At 38.7% G+C, this 20944-nt stretch overlaps 2 protein-coding genes and 1 pseudogene across 2 annotated transcripts in view; all 3 read right to left on the reverse strand.

Annotated features, from left to right (window-relative positions):
- The window catches only part of LOC110114409 (cucumisin-like), a 9208-nt gene extending 3779 nt beyond the window's left edge, over positions 1–5429 (reverse strand). Inside the window, exons 1-8 of the mRNA XM_028698016.1 lie at positions 5381–5429; positions 5141–5280; positions 1847–1995; positions 1683–1780; positions 1357–1603; positions 771–1290; positions 587–690; positions 287–511 (exon numbers count right to left, since the gene is read on the reverse strand). Coding sequence (XP_028553849.1) covers positions 287–511; positions 587–690; positions 771–1290; positions 1357–1603; positions 1683–1780; positions 1847–1995; positions 5141–5280; positions 5381–5429 — 1532 coding nt within the window. The remainder of the gene's footprint in view (positions 1–286; positions 512–586; positions 691–770; positions 1291–1356; positions 1604–1682; positions 1781–1846; positions 1996–5140; positions 5281–5380) is intronic.
- The window catches only part of LOC114578357, a 22254-nt pseudogene extending 8777 nt beyond the window's left edge, over positions 1–13477 (reverse strand).
- Positions 13478–14221: 744 nt separating this feature from the next.
- On the reverse strand, positions 14222–17121 carry LOC110114339 (cucumisin-like). The gene is made up of 9 exons (XM_028698018.1): positions 17033–17121; positions 16869–16966; positions 16534–16780; positions 15938–16457; positions 15687–15793; positions 15378–15602; positions 15186–15297; positions 14902–15104; positions 14222–14738 (listed from the first exon to the last, which is right to left on the reverse strand). The coding sequence occupies exons 1-9, from the start codon at positions 17107–17109 to the stop codon at positions 14222–14224; spliced, it is 2106 nt and encodes a 701-aa protein (XP_028553851.1). The 5' UTR covers positions 17110–17121.
- Between the last annotated feature and the right edge of the window lie 3823 nt (positions 17122–20944).

The following is a 20944-nucleotide window of genomic DNA, read 5'->3' on the forward strand; positions in this document are numbered from 1 at the left end:
AAATTTTTAATATTATAAATATAATTATTATATTAACTTATTCTTAAAAATTATATTTATATGTATAAAATTTTATTATATATTTTAAAATTTTAAAAATATTATTAAATGCTTATATACTTATATTATATTATGTTAATTTTATTAATTTTTAATAATTTAATTATTTATTACATCATTCAATTAAACCCCAGTATTACCGATCGAATTGTGAACATTTTCTTCTTCCGATTCGTTGTCCGATCAGATTTTCACAAACTTGATTACAAGATCAAGTGAGACAAACCTTGTTGTGTTAGAATATCGTATGATTTTATCGACGTCATCAACTTCCAACTCAGAGGCAGGAAGCTTAAACTGTATAGCGTAGTCGCTAATTACTGTATCAACTGGTGGCATAATTGCCCCGACAGCACCTGCAACCTGCGGCCCAAGGCCAATGTTGAAGTGCTCACATATGACTACCTTACCCTGGGTCAAATCTTCGTCCAGAGATCCTTTACTGCAATACCTGCAAGAATTTTTTACATAAAAATCATTCCTTATTGATGTATGTGTAGAGAGATTTTAGTTAAGGTCTCTTTACATAGCGGTTGATGAGTCGAAGCCAGCTGATGTGTTGGGAGCATCTGACGCTTTTATTAGAGGGTACAAAGTACCATTGGAGCTATCTATGTTCAAAGCCACGCCCTGCCATCAGTCAAATTGGAGAATTACTTATATTTAACAATGTTCAGAATTATAAAATTAGAAGCTTGATAGAGTCAAACCTGATAAGCATCGCCATTGCCAAGCTTGACTTGAGCAATAAACTTGCGGTCAATAGTGCTCGCCGCTACAGTCAATATCCACGGAGCGGAATTCACCACAGAGTACCTATCTGGACCAGTGTTCCCGGCCGAGCTGGACACCAGTATCCCATTCTTCACAGCGTGGAAGCTTCCGATGGCAATTGGATCCGAGAAATATTTCTGAATAGCGGCATACCATCCAACGGAAATGGAAATGATGTCGACCCCATCCGCAATGGCATCGTCGAATCCTGCGAGGATGTCGACGTCAGAGCAGCCCTGATTTTTCCAGCATACCTTGTACACCGCGAGGCGAGCCGAAGGAACGCCGCCACGAGCAGTGCCTTCGGCGAGGCCAGAGAGGCTGGCATTGGCGACCAACCGTCCGGCGGCGGTGGAGGCGGTGTGAGTGCCGTGGCCTTGAGAGTCGCGTGGGGATGGGATGTTTTCCCCTGTTATGCTTCCTACAAGGTGGTAGTAACGTGCTCCAATGATTTTGCTGTATATTGCAAATTTGTTCAGATTTTAGAACGAAAATTAAGTATTTGATATATATAGATCGTACTTGTTACATGTAAAATTGTTGTTTGATGTTTGACAGGTGCCCTTCCACTTATGCGGTGGGGGGCCAAATCCGGCGTCGTCAAAGCTTTGGGATTCCGGCCATATTCCGGTGTCGAGCATGCCGATGATAACGTCGGACTCGAAGGCTGAATGAGTTGCGGTCGTTGGAAAGGACATGAAGTCCCATGATCTTGTAGTATGGAGCTCTCTTTGCTGGCTAGGGAAGACAGACACCACCTCATCCATGTCTGAGAATATTCACAATTAGGAATCTTGATTAAGATGAGCTAACCATGACATTTATTTTGATAATTTTAACAGTATTACTTGATAAGCTCTCTGCTTCATTTTCTGTGAGCATTGCTGCAAAGGCATTAAAGCTCTTGCCATAAGAATGGATTAAGCGTGTAGATGCACCGTCGTCGCTGCAATCATTCGGCATTAGAACAAAATAACAATGGATTAATTTTCTTACTTAGCTTATTAATTACCTTTTAATTACTTGATTTAGCAAACTCTTATGAAGTGATGGTATTGATAGAGGCTCCATATTCTTCAGCCGCTCACCCATATAAACAATATAGGCCTTCTTCTCCTTCTCCGTTGCCTCGGCATGGCCGGCAAGAGCTGTCACGAGAAGCTGCGATGCTTGTAACAGCAAAAGGAAGGAAGAAAGAAAGGTAAGAAACTGGCCGCGATACATGATTAAATTTTAGTTGATGATTTCCTAGAAGAAATGTGAGGTTTTTAAAGGTATTAGTTGATGAAGACATAATTATTAATAATTACCGCTGACTAATTGAAAATTTAATCATTTTCGTCGATTAGTTAAAGCTTGGGTTGTTCCGTCAGGTTGAAAAAAACAACGTTGACATTTTTTTCAGTTTCAACGTTGAAAAACTGAAGCAACGACAAAGGAAGAAGAAGCGCTCTGTCAGGTTGAAACAAGCAACGGTGATCAAGTCATGACATGCACGCAGAGAGGGTAAGGCCACAATTAATAATAACAATACAGCCAAAGAGAGCAGCAGCGAAAGGTTTAGTATATTATTTTAATTTTACTATTAATTATTATCCGATTGGCATTTAAAAATTGCGTTTTATTATATATGTGCCTGCAGATCGGGACGCTGGCCGCTGTGTCTTTCTAATGCTCTCAATAATTCCCATTAATAAGTGTGGAATAATTCTTCACGCATCCCTCCTATTTAGTGACCACGACACTCCCAAAAAATTATAAATAGATTATTATTCTTCATTGAAAGAAAGTCAAGCAAGAAAGAAAAGAGAGAGAATGAAGAAAGAAAAATCAGAATTCTCTAACCACAAGGCTCCTCAACCACCGCTCGACTACCGACCATTGTCAGACTTCTGCCCGGCCAATGACTTATGGCCGGCCACCGACTGGAGTCGGGCTTCTGCCCGACCACCTGACTAACGACAGTCGCCAGACTTCCGTCCGGCCACCGAGTGTCGTCGGACTACTACCTAACCGCCAACTGACGCAAGACTTTAGCCCGACCACCAGCTGTAACATAGCCCGACCACCAACTTTCAGAAAATTATAAATAAACTTTTCATTCCTCATGGAAAGGAACCCAAGCAAGGGAGAGAGAGAGAGAGAGAGAGAAATTAGATTTCTCTTGCAACCAAACTCCTCGACCACCGTCGAAACATCGACCGTCGCCGTCATCAGACTTCTGCCCTGCTACTGACTAACACTGGAATTACGCCCAGCCACCGACTGACCTTGGATTTCCTCCCAGCCATCGACAAGCACCGAACTTTCGTCGACCACCGAAAATCACCGAATTTCTGCCCGACCATTAGTTGTTGTCTGACTTCCGTCTGGCCACCAATATCATCGGACTTCCGCCTGACCACCAGCTGCCACGAACTTCCGCCTGACCACCAGCTGCCACGAACTTCCACCCGTCCACCGACTGTCACTGAATTTCTGCCTGACCACCAGCTGTCTTCGGACTACGGCTCTGCTACCAACAAACACTAATTTTTTGTCCGACCACCGACGTACATTGTCAGATTTCCAACTGATTTTTGTTCAACACTAGATTTCAACTCAATGGTTGACTGTTGTATTTGATCGTCCTCAGTTTAAAGAATGAATCAGTTATTTGTAATATATTCAAACACTAGTTAAATCATTTTAATTGGGCATAGCCCAATGTTTTTTTTCCTTCAAGGCTTTCCATGTAAAAAATTATGGCATTTCTTTTTTATCTGTTTGTGTGCTAGATACTCATGCAATGCTAAGACATGAAATATTTTTCATACTTTACCGCCGTGAACATTCTAGCCCGCACCAATAATATTATTTTAAAATTTAAAATCTTATGCAATATATTTAGTGCACATGCAACCAAACTTATATATATAAAAACAAACAACTGCGTACGAACGTTATTCTCATGAAACAATTTCAAATAAATGATAATCCTAATTATAAAACAAGCCCTAACACACAATAAGTGGAGCTCGGCTCATTTACAAGTGAAAAGGTTTTAGAGCATCTTACTTTACTAGAGAAATATTATATTAGAAAATTCAAATATAATTTTTATCAAAATAAGAAAATGATATAATAAAATGCAGAAAATAAATAAAAAAATAAAAGATATCTAAAAGTTTCAAAAATACAAATTTTTTTCAGGTTTGAACTTTATATATTTTTAATATCAGCCATACATTTCTTTATTATTTTTTATTCGTATTCTAATATAACATATATCCGCAAATCCTATTACAATTTTTTTCCCCATTTTAGTGTTAATTAAGCTTGGCTCAAAAGAACAAGTAGTTAGTATTTTAGTTGTCATTATTGTCAGTATAATATTAAATATAAATAATACAGGAAAATAATATTAACTTAATATTCTATAATACCTATCTTTAGGTTCACGTTCGAATACCTATCTTTGCAAATCATTTAAAAATATTTAAACATTTTAAATAAAATTATAATTGTATGTATATAACTATTCAAGTTACATTTATGTCCTAACTACTCTATGATGCCCTAAATCTTAAACCCTAAATCCTAAACCCTAATTTTCTCTTTTTTTTTTGCTCGTGATCATGAGTTATGACTATTGGTGGCATAAATTATACATGAAAGCGATTTCTTTTATTGGGAAAAAAAAGAAGTCGCTTTCATGCATGTACCACCTCTAGCAGTCATAACAAATGATCATAAAGTAGTCAAAACACATGAAAAGCGACTTCTTAGTAAGTCCCTCTCATGCGTCAATAACCTTTGGTGTTTTTACGTTGATTCTAGCAGATTTGCCTTAGGTGTGCATTGTGGTTGCATCGTCACCTCCCAACTAAGAGCATTCTATGTTCTTATGCATGTCTTATTCCTCTTAAGATTGTGCCTTTCTTGACCTCCTTTTTCTTTTGTGAATAATGTCATCCAAGACAAATGTAATTTTGTCTTATCTAGAGCTAACAGCTCTGATTGATGTTGCCTCTAATTTGGAGTATAATCCATGGTTCATTCAAGATGTCGCTCGCTTGGCTTTGAGTTCCTAGTTAATCTTGATCGAAACGATGTCTAATCCACTAGCTGCCCTATTTTTCCCCATTTTCCCTTTTTTTTTTTTGGAAAAATTAAGGGCAAAGCCAATTCCATTATAAAAACTAGTTACAAATAAAGTAAAGAGAAATAAACGAGAACAAAAAGAAGAGAAAGTGCTCAAAACCAAAATAGTGTTGTAAAAACACTAGACAAAATGAGCTGAGGAAAACAAAAAATTGCAACCAACCAAAAGGGTCAATATAGGAATTGCATCCACCAAGCAATTCCCCAGTTGCGAAGATCGCCATCCAGGAGCACCAAGTTGCAAAAAGTCATCATCTGGGGGAGGGGAATGCAATCCATTCATCCTCGCCCCAAAATACCAATCTCAAAGCCAAAAAGCCAAGATCAACAAGAGGAAATCATGATAAGCAGGAAAAGGCGATGCAAAAGCCCCACAACCATTTGATCCGCAAAAAATGATCACCTGGCTCAATCAAAAAACAAACAGCAGTAGAAGAGTAAGCAGCCACCATTATACCTGATGATAAATCCCTCCATAGAAATTATTTTTGAGTTGTTCCCCATCCTTCCATCTTGAAAGCTTTACGATGGCAACTTTTTTAATAGTCTCCTTCATAGTAAATTAACTTTTGGCAATAGAAGCAAACTTCCTTTCATTGCATTCCCGCCAAATATAATCGACAGAACACTATAAAATTAAAAATGACAGCTTGGCATTATTACATCTATCCCCTTCAGAAGTGAAATCAGCAATTTGAAATAAATTTGACCTGAGCAGAAATTCCCTGAGACTAGGAAACAAGCTGGATATAATAGAGAGAGAAATCACACTCAAAAAAATATTTCATGATTTTAGATTATACATTTAGGATCATCTATGTTGCACCTATAAGAGTCAATGTATGAGTGTTCATAAGTATGATGAGATGTTGATGTCTAATTTTATTTATTTTTATTATTATCATGCCTTTGAGCAATGTTATAGTTTTTACCTATATATGTTAGACCATTTCTTATTCATTTTCATTTATGTTTTCATTGTTTTTACTTCTTTATAGTATCATCTTATCTATTTGTCACTCTTGTTCTTATATACAAAAATGAAGATATCATCTTTGTTAAACTTATAACCTCTTATGTTAATCAATGCTAGTAACTATTAATGACGTAACGAGCTTTTGGTTGAATTAATGACAAAAATATCCTAATATGTTTTACTCTTCAAAATAATCCAAACTCATCCTACATAAGATTACCTCATTCCAAGCATTTGTGATTTTCTTATGGCACCACACATCATTTGCTCATGACTAAATGAATAATAAGGATTCATAAAGCCAATCTTAATAAGGATGATGATTGCATTTCTTTTGCTCATAATAGAACATAAAAATATGTGGCATGAAACATCTAACACAAATGCCAAATGAATTGTTATGACATAAACCTTACTGCCAATGAATGAACTAAAAGTCTCACTCTCTATCACTGCAATGATAAACAATACCTTACATAAAAACTAGATAGTGGTTTATTGTATATTAAATTCTGCATGTACCAAATTAAAAAAACAAAAAGTATTCTTATCTAATTTTTTTTTCAATCCATTTTGTATCAAATCAACCTAATAATTTCATGACATAATTCCTAAATTGTACAACCAATATATCAAGCATTTAACCCTTTTTGTAATCACATGTTTGATAAATTGGGTTCTCCACAGTCCTTCCAATTGATGATGCCTTGAAAAATATCTCACACTATTACACGTACTAGCAAAAATCATTCCAATTTCTTGAAAGGGTGTATTAAAAAATGTTCAAACATAAGGTTTTACTTCATACTTTTCAGGAATGAGCTTGACAAGAAACCATTGCCTTTGGTTTGAAAACAGTTTCCATAATTCCATAAATAAGTCGAGATAATGCCTCAAAATTAACAATTATAAAAATAGCCAGTACGCATATAAATCTACAGGGAAATTGACAGCAATCCTTGAAATATATCCAAATGTAAGGTGAAGATCATGCTATTCAACAATGAAGTTGATACAAAAAAATTACTATTTGAATCAAAAGTCTGCTAATTAATATATATTTTTTGTTGGTTCAAACATGCCTTTCATTTGTTTCTGGCATAAAGCGCAAAACTAAATTACCTTTATGGAAAATATAGTTTACCTAATTACCTTCCACTTATAAGAGCATATTATACGTCTTTGAAAATTTCTATGGCAGCAAACAAACTATTGTCCAATTAGAGGAAACTTTTTTTTTTTTTCATTCACAACTTTTTTTCCCTAATAGAGGACCCTTTCCTAAAACAAACTTCCTCTGTTCCATCCCATCTTCCATCACTTCTGAAATGCATATTATGACAATCTGAATTTCATTGAGTTTCACAATCATTACGTAGTCAATCATGTTTAAGAGTTTCAGGTGTTAGTGATGTAGAGTAAGACTCTGTTGCTGGAGATGGACGAAATCCACCTTATATTCACAAACTAACATCTCCACAGCTGCCGGTCATTTTTTGGCTTCTCAATGGAACACGGGTTATAGGCCGTAGGGCTATTGGTATTAACATTCATGCTAGTAAACCTTAGTCTTATATGCAACTCATCTTGGTCTGTTGGTTGGGAGATTTGATTTTCAACCAAGAGGCATTAGGTTCGAGTCTCGCGTATGTGATGTGTATGTGAGTTTGCCTTAATTGACCTAAATGTCCCTTAAAAAAAAAACCTTAGTCCTATCAGTTGTGCCTCCTATATCATTGCTTTTTTCTTCATAGAGAATATTCAGCAAGTTCACTTCAACACCCCGAGCAATAAGCCTCCGAGTTCAAAAAACGTTCAACTTCATGTTTTTTAGGTAGCCTGGCCTATGGGAAGAATAAGAGATTCGGACTGTCCAACACTTCTTCAACAATCCACCTTTGTTTGCTCCTAAACTCCTTCCACATGTGCATTCCTAGGGAGATTTTGGGACCACTAATGCACATAAAAGATTTACTTTTATAGCATACCTATATGTTGAATTAGTTTACAATTTATTTTAGTTTTATTACATTTAATTGTTTAGATTATCATAAGAATAAACAAAATTTTAAGTTAAATTAGTTAATTTTATCTTGCAAATCTTATTCCTACGAATAGGAGTTGAGAATATATTATTTTGATTATTGAATGATGAATTTCACTTGAAAGGATTTCCTTCCATAATGCTCTCCCACCTCCTCCAATTTTGCTTATCCATCAATCTCTCTCTATTCAACGGGATTCCCTCTCCTTGCAGTCTCACTTTCTCATTTCAATGTTTTTGTCTACTCCGTCCGATATTGTTATGATACCAGTACACTAAGTGACGTGCTAAGTAAAATAGGTTCCTACCTCTTCTTTGTTCTCTAAAACTCCCCCTCTTCAATTCCCTTAAGGCTAAATTAAACATGCATCAAGAGAAGGAAGAAGAAGATCAAGATGAAATCTTCATCAATTAATGGTCCATCATCAAATCGAGATCAAATAAATTTTTGTTTCCTTCGAACTAACCTTCTTCAAAGCAAGAGGGTTGCATCTCTTAACTAGTCTCTTCTTCCTTTTTCATACAAGACATCCGCAAGTCATTACCAAAAAAGATTTTTAGGTGAAAATTTGCCAGATTTGAAATTTTTCGCGTTGTGCTTTCTTGGATTAACAAAAGTTGTGGTTGTAGTGGATGTCAATTTCTCCGTTTTGCTATTATGGTGAGGATTTGAACAAAGCTTTATGTGGATGCTCAACTTCACATAGAAAATAACCAAAATTTCCTAATTACTACTATATTATGGTGATGTCCATGATGAAGATGATTTGATAAAAAGGATTTCAATATCATCAAACATAGAAATTATCTTAAAAACTCGTGCGAATTTTGATCCATGGCTTTCCAAATATGATTGTTAAAAAGGCCATAAATGCTTCTCACAACCTGGTTAAGAAACTCCAATAGCAAAATAAACAAGGCTAAGCCAACAAAGGACTTGATGCATGGCCCTTCGACAATATTAAAAGTGCAGAAACGACCATTATGTATTCATGTACTCATGTAACGGAAAGTGGTTGGAATCAATTGTCAGCAATGATTGCAGACTTTATCAACAATTATGGTCATAGAAGTAGTTCTATAATGGTTGCATGGTGTTGGACTGTCCACTGATAATCAACAAAAGAGTTGGTTGCCATTAATGATCGCTGAAGTTGTTTGCCACAGGTGCTTACCAAAATGTTTAGTAGAAGTGCTCACTGCATAGTTGGGCTAAGTGCTTGTCCGTAGAAGGTGGTATTTGTGTACGTAGAGGTGGTATTTGAAAATAGGCTAAGGATGCGAAATTATTTTTACTATAAATGAGTAAGCGCTATAAAATCCAATCCTTTTAAGCCAATTTTATGTACATTGATAGTGAAAATATATAGAAATTGGAGAATAAGAGTAGAAAAGAGAGAGTTTCTATTTTAATTCATCAATTAATTGATCCAAAATTCAACTCACGAATCATTATTTATAGAAATGGGATTACAAAGAAAAGAACAAATAATTTAAAATTATCCCTAATTTTATTTATTGCTTATTAATTCAAATTCAAATTCAAATATAATATTGCTAGGCTATTGGTCCATATTTCTGTTAGTTTTTTGGCTTTCTTTAAATTTTTATGTAGTTTTGCATTGCCATTGGTGTCTATAAATAGATACAATAGTCAGTAATAAGGACACTAAGCCGAAAAAAGAAATAAGATTTAGTGTTGTGTTTCTCTCCACAAATCTTGTGAGCTCTCCCTCTCCCATTTCTCTCCAAGAATCCCAACAAATTTGTATCAGAGCCTAGTGGAGGTGTAGGAGGGCAGATTGTGCAGATCGATCGATAGCATGTTCGTGTTGGTGAAAATGGAAGTCTGATCGCGAGCAGGCACAAGCGTGCGAGAGGCGGAGAATGACTGGAGTTGGGAAAGCGGATCGGGTCGTGCACGCTCGTGGTGGCGGGCCAAGTGGGATCGTAAATGGTGTGCGGATCTTGGACGAAGTCGATCAAGCACGAGCTGGACATTCACGTGCCTAGATTCACGTGGAAGGCGGGGCTGCAGGTTTGTGGAAAGGTGCAAGGTGGCGGGCAAGACTGTGGAAGGCGCAAGTCCCACGCGTGCAGACGAGCAAAATACAAATATTGGTTGGTCATATTGGGTTTGAATGAGGATATCACGTGATTGTTAGTGCTTGATGTGTGGTCGCGCGTGGCTTACTAGGGCATACAGGCTGACAATTGCATTTGCGAGTGACTTAATCGGATAGGTCTACGTGAGGTCAAACGGGCCGCAGGGAGCAGGAGGCTGCATGCAAAGGCGAAGTGGGTCGGGGTCGCGAGTGGGAGCGGCAGACGCAATTTGGTTCCATGATTGGGAGCTCGGAGCAGTCGGTGCCATTCACGTGTTTTTTTGGGGTCGGACACAAGCAGGAAGGAGATTTTCTTGGCTATTTCCAGTAAGATCATGTGCATGAGAGCAGGTTGGTACCGTTGGGGCACATATCGAGTTCTATTTTCTTGATCATGTCGATGTAAAGGTTCTAAATCGACAAGTTGAATGGGGAGAATGATTTCAACCTATGGAGAATTAAAATAAAGGCTTGTACTAGTTCATCAAAGCCTTTCCGATGCCATTTCTGAGGAGAATATTGTTTCACGTGTATAATAAGGGCAAGAGAGATACAGCTAAAGGCACACGTCACTATTCTCCTTTCTCTTGGTGACGAAGTGTTGAGAGAGATTGTTGAAGGTTCAGAGGTATGGCAAAAATTATAATATCTATATCTAAAGAGATCCCTTCCAAATTGATTGTTCTTGGAAAAACAATTGTATATGTTTCTAATGGAATAGTCCAAACTCCAAAGATATTAGAAAACATGTGGATGATTTTAATAAGCTAATTCTTTATCTCAAAAATGTTGATTTGACAATATACAAAGAAGATCAAGGAATTATACTCCTCGGCTCTTTGCCGGAGACATATGAGCACATAGTTGACACTATGTTTTATGAGAATCAAACATTAACAATGACAAGTAAAATTTGTCTTGATGACAAAGAATGTTTAGAGAAAATCTGAACATAAAGAATAAAATATATATTGGCAATATTCTGATTGCAAGAGGAAGACCAGAGTTCAGAGGAATAAGTCCAGTAAGAAGCAGGAAGTGCTTCTATTGCCATAAAGAGAGACACTTCAAGAAGAATTATCCAGATTTGTTGAAACAGCAAAGAGCTTGGCTCAAAGAAGAGGCCAACTTAGCACACTACAGGAAAAATGCAAAAAATCGGCGGTTTTCTCCGGCGGTTCGTATGGCTACACCGGCGGTTTTTTTATTACTGGCGGCTTTGCGGCGGCATTCAAACCGCCGGTAAAAATCGCGTAGGAAACACTTGTCGGTGGCGTGAGATCCGAAGTGAGATCGACGACGGTCGGAGGTCGGAGATACGGCGTCGGCAGTCGGATTGGGGTCGGCAATCAGAGATGCATCGTCGGCGGCGATAAACGGAAGTCGGTCGCGAGCGGAGGCGACGGCAGAGCGACCGAAACGAGTTTATCCTGCTTCTCATCATCCTCCCAAAATGTCATCTAGCACAAGAACTTTTTGGACATGATTTCAATCCAAAGGCTATCCTGACGTGCCTTAAGCGTTTCCAAACGAGGTCTCTCCTTCTTAAGAGATTCCAACATATGTCCAATGACTTTTTTCACATCAAAGTTGTTGGAAACACAAACATACATTTTAAGGTCAAATTCCTTTGTCATTCCATTTTCATAAACAGGTTGTAAGAGCACTGTCTTGCACATACCACCACGGCCCATTATAAATAGAAGAGAAATATTTCTGTACAAATCATCCCCCACTAATAGAAACTTGGTGTTTGTCATTTTATTTTGCTTCCTCGACTAGTGCATAATCAAATTTAATGCAATCCATATTCAAATTGAATCTTTTTTTATCAAATTTAAAATTCGGGCTGGTTGTAGGGGTCAACAGTACTTTCTTTAGGTTCTTGTGTAGGTTTGTATTATCATTGGTGTCTATAAATAGGTGCAATAGTCTGCAATAAGGACACTAAGACAAAAAAGAAATGAGATTCAGTGTTGTTTTCTCTCCACAAATCCCGTGAGCTCTCGCTCCCCTCTCCTTCTCTCCCATCTCTCTCCGAGAATCCCAACAAATACTTTCCAAAAAGATAATTAATTCAAAATTTAGAAAAACTGGATTTGATACAAGAATGTGAAAGGAAAGTCATGTTTGATGACTTTATTCAAATGATCGAAGAAACTTTTCTAAAAAATGCATATTGATAATGTACAATACATGATGATCACTAGATTAGTTATATAGCACAATCATGATCTTGAATGCAAAATAAATAAATAAAAACAGAAAAAAAAAAGATAATAAAAAAATAAATTGCTATTTTGGGGCAAAAAATGTATGCTGTTATTAGTTGGAATGTAAGAAAACCAAAACAAAATTAAGACAAAAACAGTACAGCCACAAAAAAAAATGAATTTTGAGCAATTGACATTTTCCACCCTGAAAAACGTAGTAATTGTCATATAAGTCCGTAGATCTATTGATTGCAAGACCAATATAATGTTAAAAGGTTGTGTTAGGTGATACTCATAAAGAGTTTGACAGTACTAGCAGATCAGAACCTAAATGTAAAATAATGTCTTAAAAACATGAGCTAGAATTGCCTTTTATACGAATTACTAATGATCAATTCCAGGGTAAAACCCATTCGTTACTGAAGATTAAATATAGATCTTCGGACAAATAATTAAGCTACCATGTCAGATCTCCACAATAAAGGAAGCAATCATTTGCTTTCACACAAGATATCCTACTCCATAAGCTTATAGTTAACTTTCCAACACTACATTAATTCCATAAGATTTGCATTAAATCATAAAGCATTCGGCATCAGGTGCAACGAAAAACAGATCTCTGCAACCTTTTACCAAATCGGAATCGGAATCAATAGACTATCTCACCTGGAGCGTCTTTGTTGCGAATTCCACCCCAATGGTGGATTTAGACTCCAAACAGAACTCGTTCCGCGCGCGTATATCTCGACAGTATATTGGATTTTTCGACTCCAGAATCACCGATCATAACGATCTTGAAGAGGTAATCGTATTCATGATCCACTCTATGCCCCATTGGAACTCCCGCTCAGCCTGATCTCTTCGTTCGCCGATTAGAATGAAGTTAAGATCAAATCAAAAAAAAAAAAATTCGAAGCAACAAAACCCTAACACGTTCTCAAAGGATTGGAGAAAAGCTCAGGCGGAGGAATGTTGATGACACAGAGAGGACGGTGGGAAAAAAGAGCCGGCGTGATTCGCATAGCCAATGGGCGACGAGAGACGTGGATGAAGAGCGATTTCAACGAAATCCGACCTGCGGCAACAAATGAGTTGTAAATTGCGACCCGTCAACAATTTTATATTGTGTGCGGGGAAACTGTCGACAATTATATGAACGGGGAATTGCATTAAGGGGCTGATGGATTGGAAGAATAGAGGAAATGTTATATTTGAAATATATAGAATTATTTGGTTTACTAAAAAAAATGTTGGATGATATTAAAATAATAAAATGAATTATGTGTAAAGCCTGACTCGGGTAGTTGGGGTTAGAGGAAGGGTGGCATCTTTTATGTTCAACTCTCATTGTTTGATGACGCTCCATCCAATCACTATTATCTTACTACGATCTTTTTGACCTCCATTGCCGGCAGACTATTTTCTTGCTGATCAAACATACATACCAACATTCTCTTTTTAATTAGAAAGCTGCTTTAAGAAGCATTAAAAAGGTTGCCCCAAGTGTTTTTCTCCAACCGAACTTCATTTCTAACCAAAATATATATATATATATATATATTCTTGATTATAAAGAGAGAAGTGTTGATTTCAAAATATCCATGGAACATAATATTCATTTATAAATTTAATATTCAAAGATGTCAATGAATCAAATAACTAAGATGTTAGTGAATGAAATAACTCCTATAACAATTCCTAGATTTCATGAGCAAACATAATTCATACCAAAAGTATAATTACTTGGGTTTATATCAATCATAAACAACTTTATTGATATAAGACAAATAGTAAATTCATACAAGCCCAAACAAACATGGATAACAAGTCAAAACAAATGAAACTTTTTAAATAAAAAACCACACAAATCTATGCCGATAATTTCATCCTCATTATAAGCTAATATTTATGCAGTATACACGACAATGGGGCTTCTCACATCATGCACGCCATCACTCCACACCAAACTAGCTGAGAGCAAAGCCTCGTTGGTTTCTCCTTCCAATTTTACCTCAAAGGATTTCTTCTCAAGAAGGCTTTGAAATGACAAGATTTGGGGGTCGACAGTAATCTTGAGCCCAGAAGGAGCAGTCACATTGACCTTATAGTTGGAATTTGAATCCCCCACATTAGTGATGGTTCTATGAAATGTTGCTGAAAATGGTTTTCCCTTTGTGATTGTTAAAGCAAAAGTGGGATAGTTGAGATCAAAGATAGGCTCATTTGTTTCAGAAGTACAGCTACTTGAGTCTCCAGTTATTTTTCTAAGGTTTACAGTGGTGTAGCCTTGACCACATAGAAACTTTACATAATCAGTCTCATCCGCATCATAGACAAGGCCAGGCTTTAACGCTCTCATGGGATTTACATGCCCTGCTCCATATGCAAATTCGGCTTCGGGGTTCTTTTTAGAGCTCATGACGAATGCTGCAAGAAAGCAACAAAGTGTTCAACAAATATGAAATTAAGGCTTCGTTTGGCACGAATTTCTTAAGTTTTCTTAAAACAACTAAAACACGAATTTCTTTAAGGTTTCTTAAAACAACTTTTTAGTAGAAAAAAAGCCAAAATAACAGTGTTTAAAGTGAAGAAGTACCGGTGGTTATCAGAGCAGACTTGATTGCAGCAGGAGACCAAGATGGGTTAAATGACTTGATGTAAGCAGCAGAGCCACTAACATGAGGACAAGCCATAGATGTTCCAGAAATAATATTATACAATGTAGATTTTTGCGAGGCCATTGGAGACCATGCAGCTAAGATATCAACTCCTGGTGCCGTTAAATCAGGCTGCATGCAAATTCATATCCACTCTCATCAAACCAGGCCAGAGAAGCATTTACTTATTTTCATGGAGTAAATATTAATTACCTTGAGCAAATTAGATGTAACAGGATTTGGCCCACGAGAAGAGAAAGAGACAACGTAAGGCGCATGGCCATCGAACACCCCCTCACTCTTTCCAACACTCGCCATTGGATGACTATCAAAAAGATCAGAAAAATGAAAAATAAAATAAAACATTATTAGTTATGTTCAGTTACAAGATCAAGTGAGACAAACCTTGTTGTGTTAGAATATCGTAGGATTTTAGCGACTTCATCAACTTCCAACTCAGAGGCAGGAAGCTTAAACTGCATGGCGTAGTCGCTAATTACTGTATCTACTGGTGGCATAATTGCCCCGACAGCACCTGCAACCTGCGGCCCAAGGCCAATGTTGAAGTGCTCACATATGACTACCTTACCCTGGGTCAAATCTTCGTCCAGAGATCCTTTATTGCAATACCTGCAAGAATTTTTTGCATAAAAATCATTCTTTTTTTATGTATGTGTAGAGATTTTGTTTAAGGACTGTTATATTTCTCTTTACTTGGCGGATGATGCGTCGAAGCCAGCTGATGTGTTGGGAGCATCTGACGCTTTTATTAGAGGGTATAAAGTACCATCAATGGAACCACCTGTGTTCAAAGCCACGCCCTGCCATCGTGAAATTGGAGAATTATATTTAAAAATGCTCAGATCAACGAACACAGTATTAAAACATTTTTAATATAAAATTAGAGGAGAAACACACTATGAGAATTATAAAATTAGAATCATGATACTATGATAGAGTCAAACCTGATAAACATCGCCATTGCCAAGCTTGACTTGAGCAATAAACTTGCGGTCAATAGTGCTCGCCGCTACGGTCAATATCCACGGAGCGGAGTTCACTACAGTGTACCTATGTGGACCATTGTTCCCGGCCGAGCTCGACACCAGTATCCCATTCTTCACTGCGTGGAAGCTTCCGATGGCAATTGGATCCGAGAAATATTTCTGAATAGGGGAATTCGAACCAACGGAAATGGAAATGATGTCGACTCCATCTGCAATGGCATCGTCGAATCCTGAGAGGACGTCGACGTCAGAGCAGCCCTGATATTTCCAGCATACCTTGTACACCGCGAGGCGAGCCGAAGGAACGCCGCCACGAGCAGTGCCTTCAGCGAGGCCAGAGAGGCTGGCATTGGCGACCAACCGACCGGCGGCTGTGGAGGCGGCGTGAGTGCCGTGGCCTTCAGAGTCGCGTGGGGATGGGATGTTTTCCCCTCTTATGCTTCCTACAAGGTGGTAGTAGCGTGCTCCAATGATTTTGCTGTATATTGCAAATTTGTTCAGATTTTAGAACGATTAGTATTTGACATATAGATTATATATGCTCGAAGTCGTACTTGTTACAGGTAAAATTGTTGTTTGATGTTTGGCAGGTGCCCTTCCACTTATGCGGTGGGGGACCAAATCCGGCGTCGTCAAAGCTTTCAGATTCCGGCCATATTCCGGTGTCGAGCATGCCGACGATAACGTCGGACTCGAAAGCAGAATGAGTTGCGCTCGTTGGAAAGGACATGAAGTCCCATGATCTTGTAGTATGGAGCTCTCTTTGCTGGCTAGGGAAGACAGACACCACCTCATCCATGCCTGAGAATTTTCACAATTAGGAATCTTGATTAAGATGAGCTCGCCATGACATTTTTTTTAATAATTTTGCTAATTTAAACAGTATTACTTGATAATCTCTCTGCTTCATTTTCTGTGAGCATTGCTGCAAAGGCATTAAAGCTCTTGCCGTAAGAATGGATTAAGCGTGCAGATGCACCTTCGTCGCTGCAATCATTCGGCATTAGAACTAAATAACAATGGATTAATTTTCTTACTTAGCTTATTAATTACCTTTTAATTACACTATTTAGCAAACTCTTATGAAGTGATGTTATTGATAGAGGCTCCATCTTCAGCCGCTCACCCATATAAACAATATAGGCCTTCTTCTCCTTCTCCGTTGCCTCGGCATGGCCGGCAAGAGCTGTCACGAGAAGCTGCGATGCATGTAGCAGCAAAAGGAAGGAAGAAAGAAAGGTAAGAAACTGGCCGCGAGACATGATTAAATTTTAGTTGATGAAGATGTATCTCGGTTTATGATTTCCTTGAAGAAATGGGAGGTTTTTAAAGGTTTTAGCTGATGATGACATAATTATTAATAATTACCGCTGACTAATTTGAAAATTTAATCATTTTCGTCGATTAATTAATGCTTGGGTTGTTCCGTCAGGTTGAAAAAAACAACGCTGACATTTTCAGTTTCAACGCTGAAAAATGAAGTAACGACGAATGAAAAAGAAGCGGTCTGTATTTATTTTTATGAAAAGTGGTATGGGACCTCAGCCACATCAGCTTGTGACGAGTTTGGTGATGTGCACTAATCTCTTAGTGAGTCTACGAGCAATCATCCCCATATGTGCAGGACTCATAGTTCTTTTCTCTCCACTTAAAGAGTCGTGCCATATGAGAGGGGATTCGGATTTGGGATGGAGGATTCCCAACCAAGCAAGCCCACCAATCCACCTAAGGTCATCTCCAACCGAACCCCAGACGAGCGTATGGCGTCATTCGGTCGCTCCAACCGAACGCCAAATTTTCCGCCATCTACTTGCAGGTGAACAGTGCGACGCCAATATTGCCGTTGCACTGTTCACCCACGCCATTTTCGGCTCTCAACCGGAAAAACGCGCGAAAGGAGAACGATCGTTACCTTCTCAGAAACACCTAAAATGGAGTTCGATTGGAGCAGCCGCACGGCATTTTGGAGTTTTGCATTATTTTGCCGTGAAAAATAGAGTTCTCGGTTGGAGATGCCCTAAGCCCGGCGGGGTGAAGCGCTCTGTCAAGCTGAAACAATCAACGGTGATCAAGTCATGACATGCACGCAAAGAGGGTAAGGCCAGAATTAATGATAACAATACAGCCATAGAGAGCAGAAGCGAAAGGTTTAGTATATTATTATTAAAATTAATTTTACTATTAATTAATATCCAATTGGCATTTAAAAATTGCGTTTTATTATAAATGTGCCTGCAGATCGAATACGTACGAACGCTGGCCGCTGCGTCATCGGACTCCTGCCCTGCTACCTACTAACACTAGAATTCTGCCCAGCCACCGACTGACCCCGGCCCGAATTTCCTTACAGTCACCGACTGACCCCGGATTTCCTTACAGCCATCGGACTTTCGTCGGCCACCGACTATCACCAGATTTCTACTCGACCATCAATTGTTGTCGAATTTCCTTCTGGCCGTCAATTGTCATCGGACTTCTGCCCGACCACCAGTTGCCACATACTTTCACCTGACCACTGACTGTCACCAAATTTATGCCTGAACAACAGCTCTCTTCGACCTACAGCTCTGCCGCCAACTGACACTTGATTTTTGTCCGGCCACCGAACATCATTAGATTTCCATCCAATCTTTGTTCGTCACTAGATTTCAACTTAATTATAAAACGGTTGATTGTTGTATTTGATCGTCCTCAATTTCAATGACGAATCAGTCATTTGTAATCTATTCAAACATTACTAAAATCATTTCAACTGGACATGACCCAATGTTTTTTTCCTTCAGGGGTTTTCAAGTAAAAAATTATGTTATTTCTTTTTTCTCTATTTGTGTGTTGGTTACTCATATAACGCTAAGACGTGAAGCTTTTCGTACTTTACTGTCGTGAACATTCTAGCCCGCAACAATAATACTATTTTAAAATTTAAAATTTGATGCAATATACTTAGTGCAAGTGCAATCAAACATATATATAATATAATAATAAATGAACAAACTGCTACGAACATTATACTCATAAACAATTTCAAATAATTGATAATCCTAATATAAAACGCAAAGCCAACACGCAATAATGAGAGCTCGGCCTCATTATACTTCTAATTGAAAAGAGGTTTTAGAGCATCAATACTTTACTAGAAAAATAAATATTATATATGGAAATTTAGAGAAATATTATATTAGAAAATTCAATATAATTTTTATCAAAATAAGAAAATGAATTATAATAAAATGCAGAAAATTAAAAAAAATTAAAAGATATCTAAAAGTTCCAAAAATACAAAAATTTATTTCAGGTCTGAACTTTATATTTTTTTTATATCAGCCATCCAGTTTTTTATTATTTTTTGTAGTCGTATTCTAATATAAACTATATCCGCAAATCCTATTACAATTTTTTTCTCATTTTAATGTTGATTAAGCTTGGCTCAAAAGAACAAGTAGTTAGTATTTAGTTATTGTCTATTATTGTCAGTATAAATATTAAATATAAATTGATACTCATGCAAAAATTATCTTGATCGGACACGAATCTCGAGGCAAAAGGCTAGTTGGAAACTTCAAATTTAATTCGGGAGCATCCGAACTCTGATTTCAACGAGCTTACTGTCAAACTGAGCGTCTCGAAATACGAACCGCGGACACCAAGTTCAACCAATCCGATCCCAAATGAATCCAAATCAAGGGCTCAAGTGTGTCAGAAGGTTCAAACAGCAATTTGAGTTACCAAACGGTCTCCGATTTCTTTGAAGCGCTATACATCGAATCGAACGGCTCGACAGACGAATCAACGAGCCCAAGATCTATGAATTCTGACATCATTAAGGCTCACAATGACCAACGAACGGTGCACGAATCTAAGGTGTTCACTGGTCCCGTCCATTCGAACCACTCCCTATTCGCCCTTGATCTCACACCTATTTACGGGCCATGCCACTCCAGAAATCTATAAATAGAGGCCCTCATTCTTCACAAGAGGGGGCCAAGCAAGGAAGAGAAGAGAAGGAGAAGAGAAGGAGGAAGCTCCTCCTCGACGGCCGCTCGGACCACCGCAGAAGTCCCGCCGGACCACCGCAAGGACCGTCGCCGGACCACACCAAGCCTCGACCGAAGTCTTCATCCCTACGTCCTGCTGAAGACCCACGTCCTGCTTTAGGCCCGACGGTTCAGTCCTACGTCCCGTGAAGGCCCGACATCCTGCTTAAGGCCCGACGTTCAGACCCGACGTCCTACTCAGGCAAACCATCAACAACCCGATCTTCCAAGTGACACTGGGTCTAACACCTGACTCCTTGTCTCCTGGCGACTATCGGTCTCTTGCTGACCTCTGTCGCCTACTACGGTGCCGTCCGACCTCCATCACCAGACAACGGACTTCCAGACCCTGGTCTCCTACTGACTTACGGTCTTTCAGGTCTACGTCGCCTACTAGCCGTCCGACCTCCATCAACAGACACAGGTCTTTCTGACCCCGGTCTCCTACCGACTACGGTCCTCTTGGCCTCTATCGCCTACTAACGTCCGTCCGACTCCAGATCACCAGGACAACGGTCTTCAGACCCTGGTTCCCTACCGACTACGGTTTTTAGGTCTACGTCGCCTACTACGGTCTGTCCGACTCCATCAACAGACAACGGTCTTTCTGACCCGGTCTTCTGCCGACTACGGTCCTTCTGACCTCCGTCGCCTACTATGGTCACTGCGACCTCCATCACCAACAACGGTCTTCCAGACCCTGGTCTCCTACTACACTACGGTCTTTCAGGTCTAGCGTCGCCTACTACGGTCTGTCCGACCTCCATCAACAGACAACGGTCTTTCTGACCCCGGTCTTCTGCCGACTACGGTCCTTTTCAACCTCCATGCGCCTACTATGGTCACTGCGACCTCCATCACCAGACAACGGTTCTTGCTTGACCCCGGTTCCATCCGACTACGGTCCTTTCGACCTCCGTCGCCTACTATG

This window comes from Dendrobium catenatum, unplaced genomic scaffold, assembly GCF_001605985.2.
Source record: "Dendrobium catenatum unplaced genomic scaffold, ASM160598v2 fragScaff_scaffold_1028, whole genome shotgun sequence".
Classification (NCBI taxonomy): domain Eukaryota; kingdom Viridiplantae; phylum Streptophyta; class Magnoliopsida; order Asparagales; family Orchidaceae; genus Dendrobium; species Dendrobium catenatum.

What these genes read in the sequence shown, in the direction of transcription:
- LOC110114339 (XM_028698018.1), bottom strand. Translation starts at nt 17,109, where the DNA reads ATGGGTGAGCGGCTGAAGATGGAGCCTCTATCAATAACATCACTTCAT. An exon ending in GCAATGGCGATGTTTATCAG is followed by an intron (nt 15,794 to 15,937) that starts GTTTGACTCTAT and finishes TCACGATGGCAG; the next exon opens with GGCGTGGCTTTGAACACAGG. An exon ending in TTACATCTAATTTGCTCAAG is followed by an intron (nt 15,105 to 15,185) that starts GTAATTAATATT and finishes ATTTGCATGCAG; the next exon opens with CCTGATTTAACGGCACCAGG.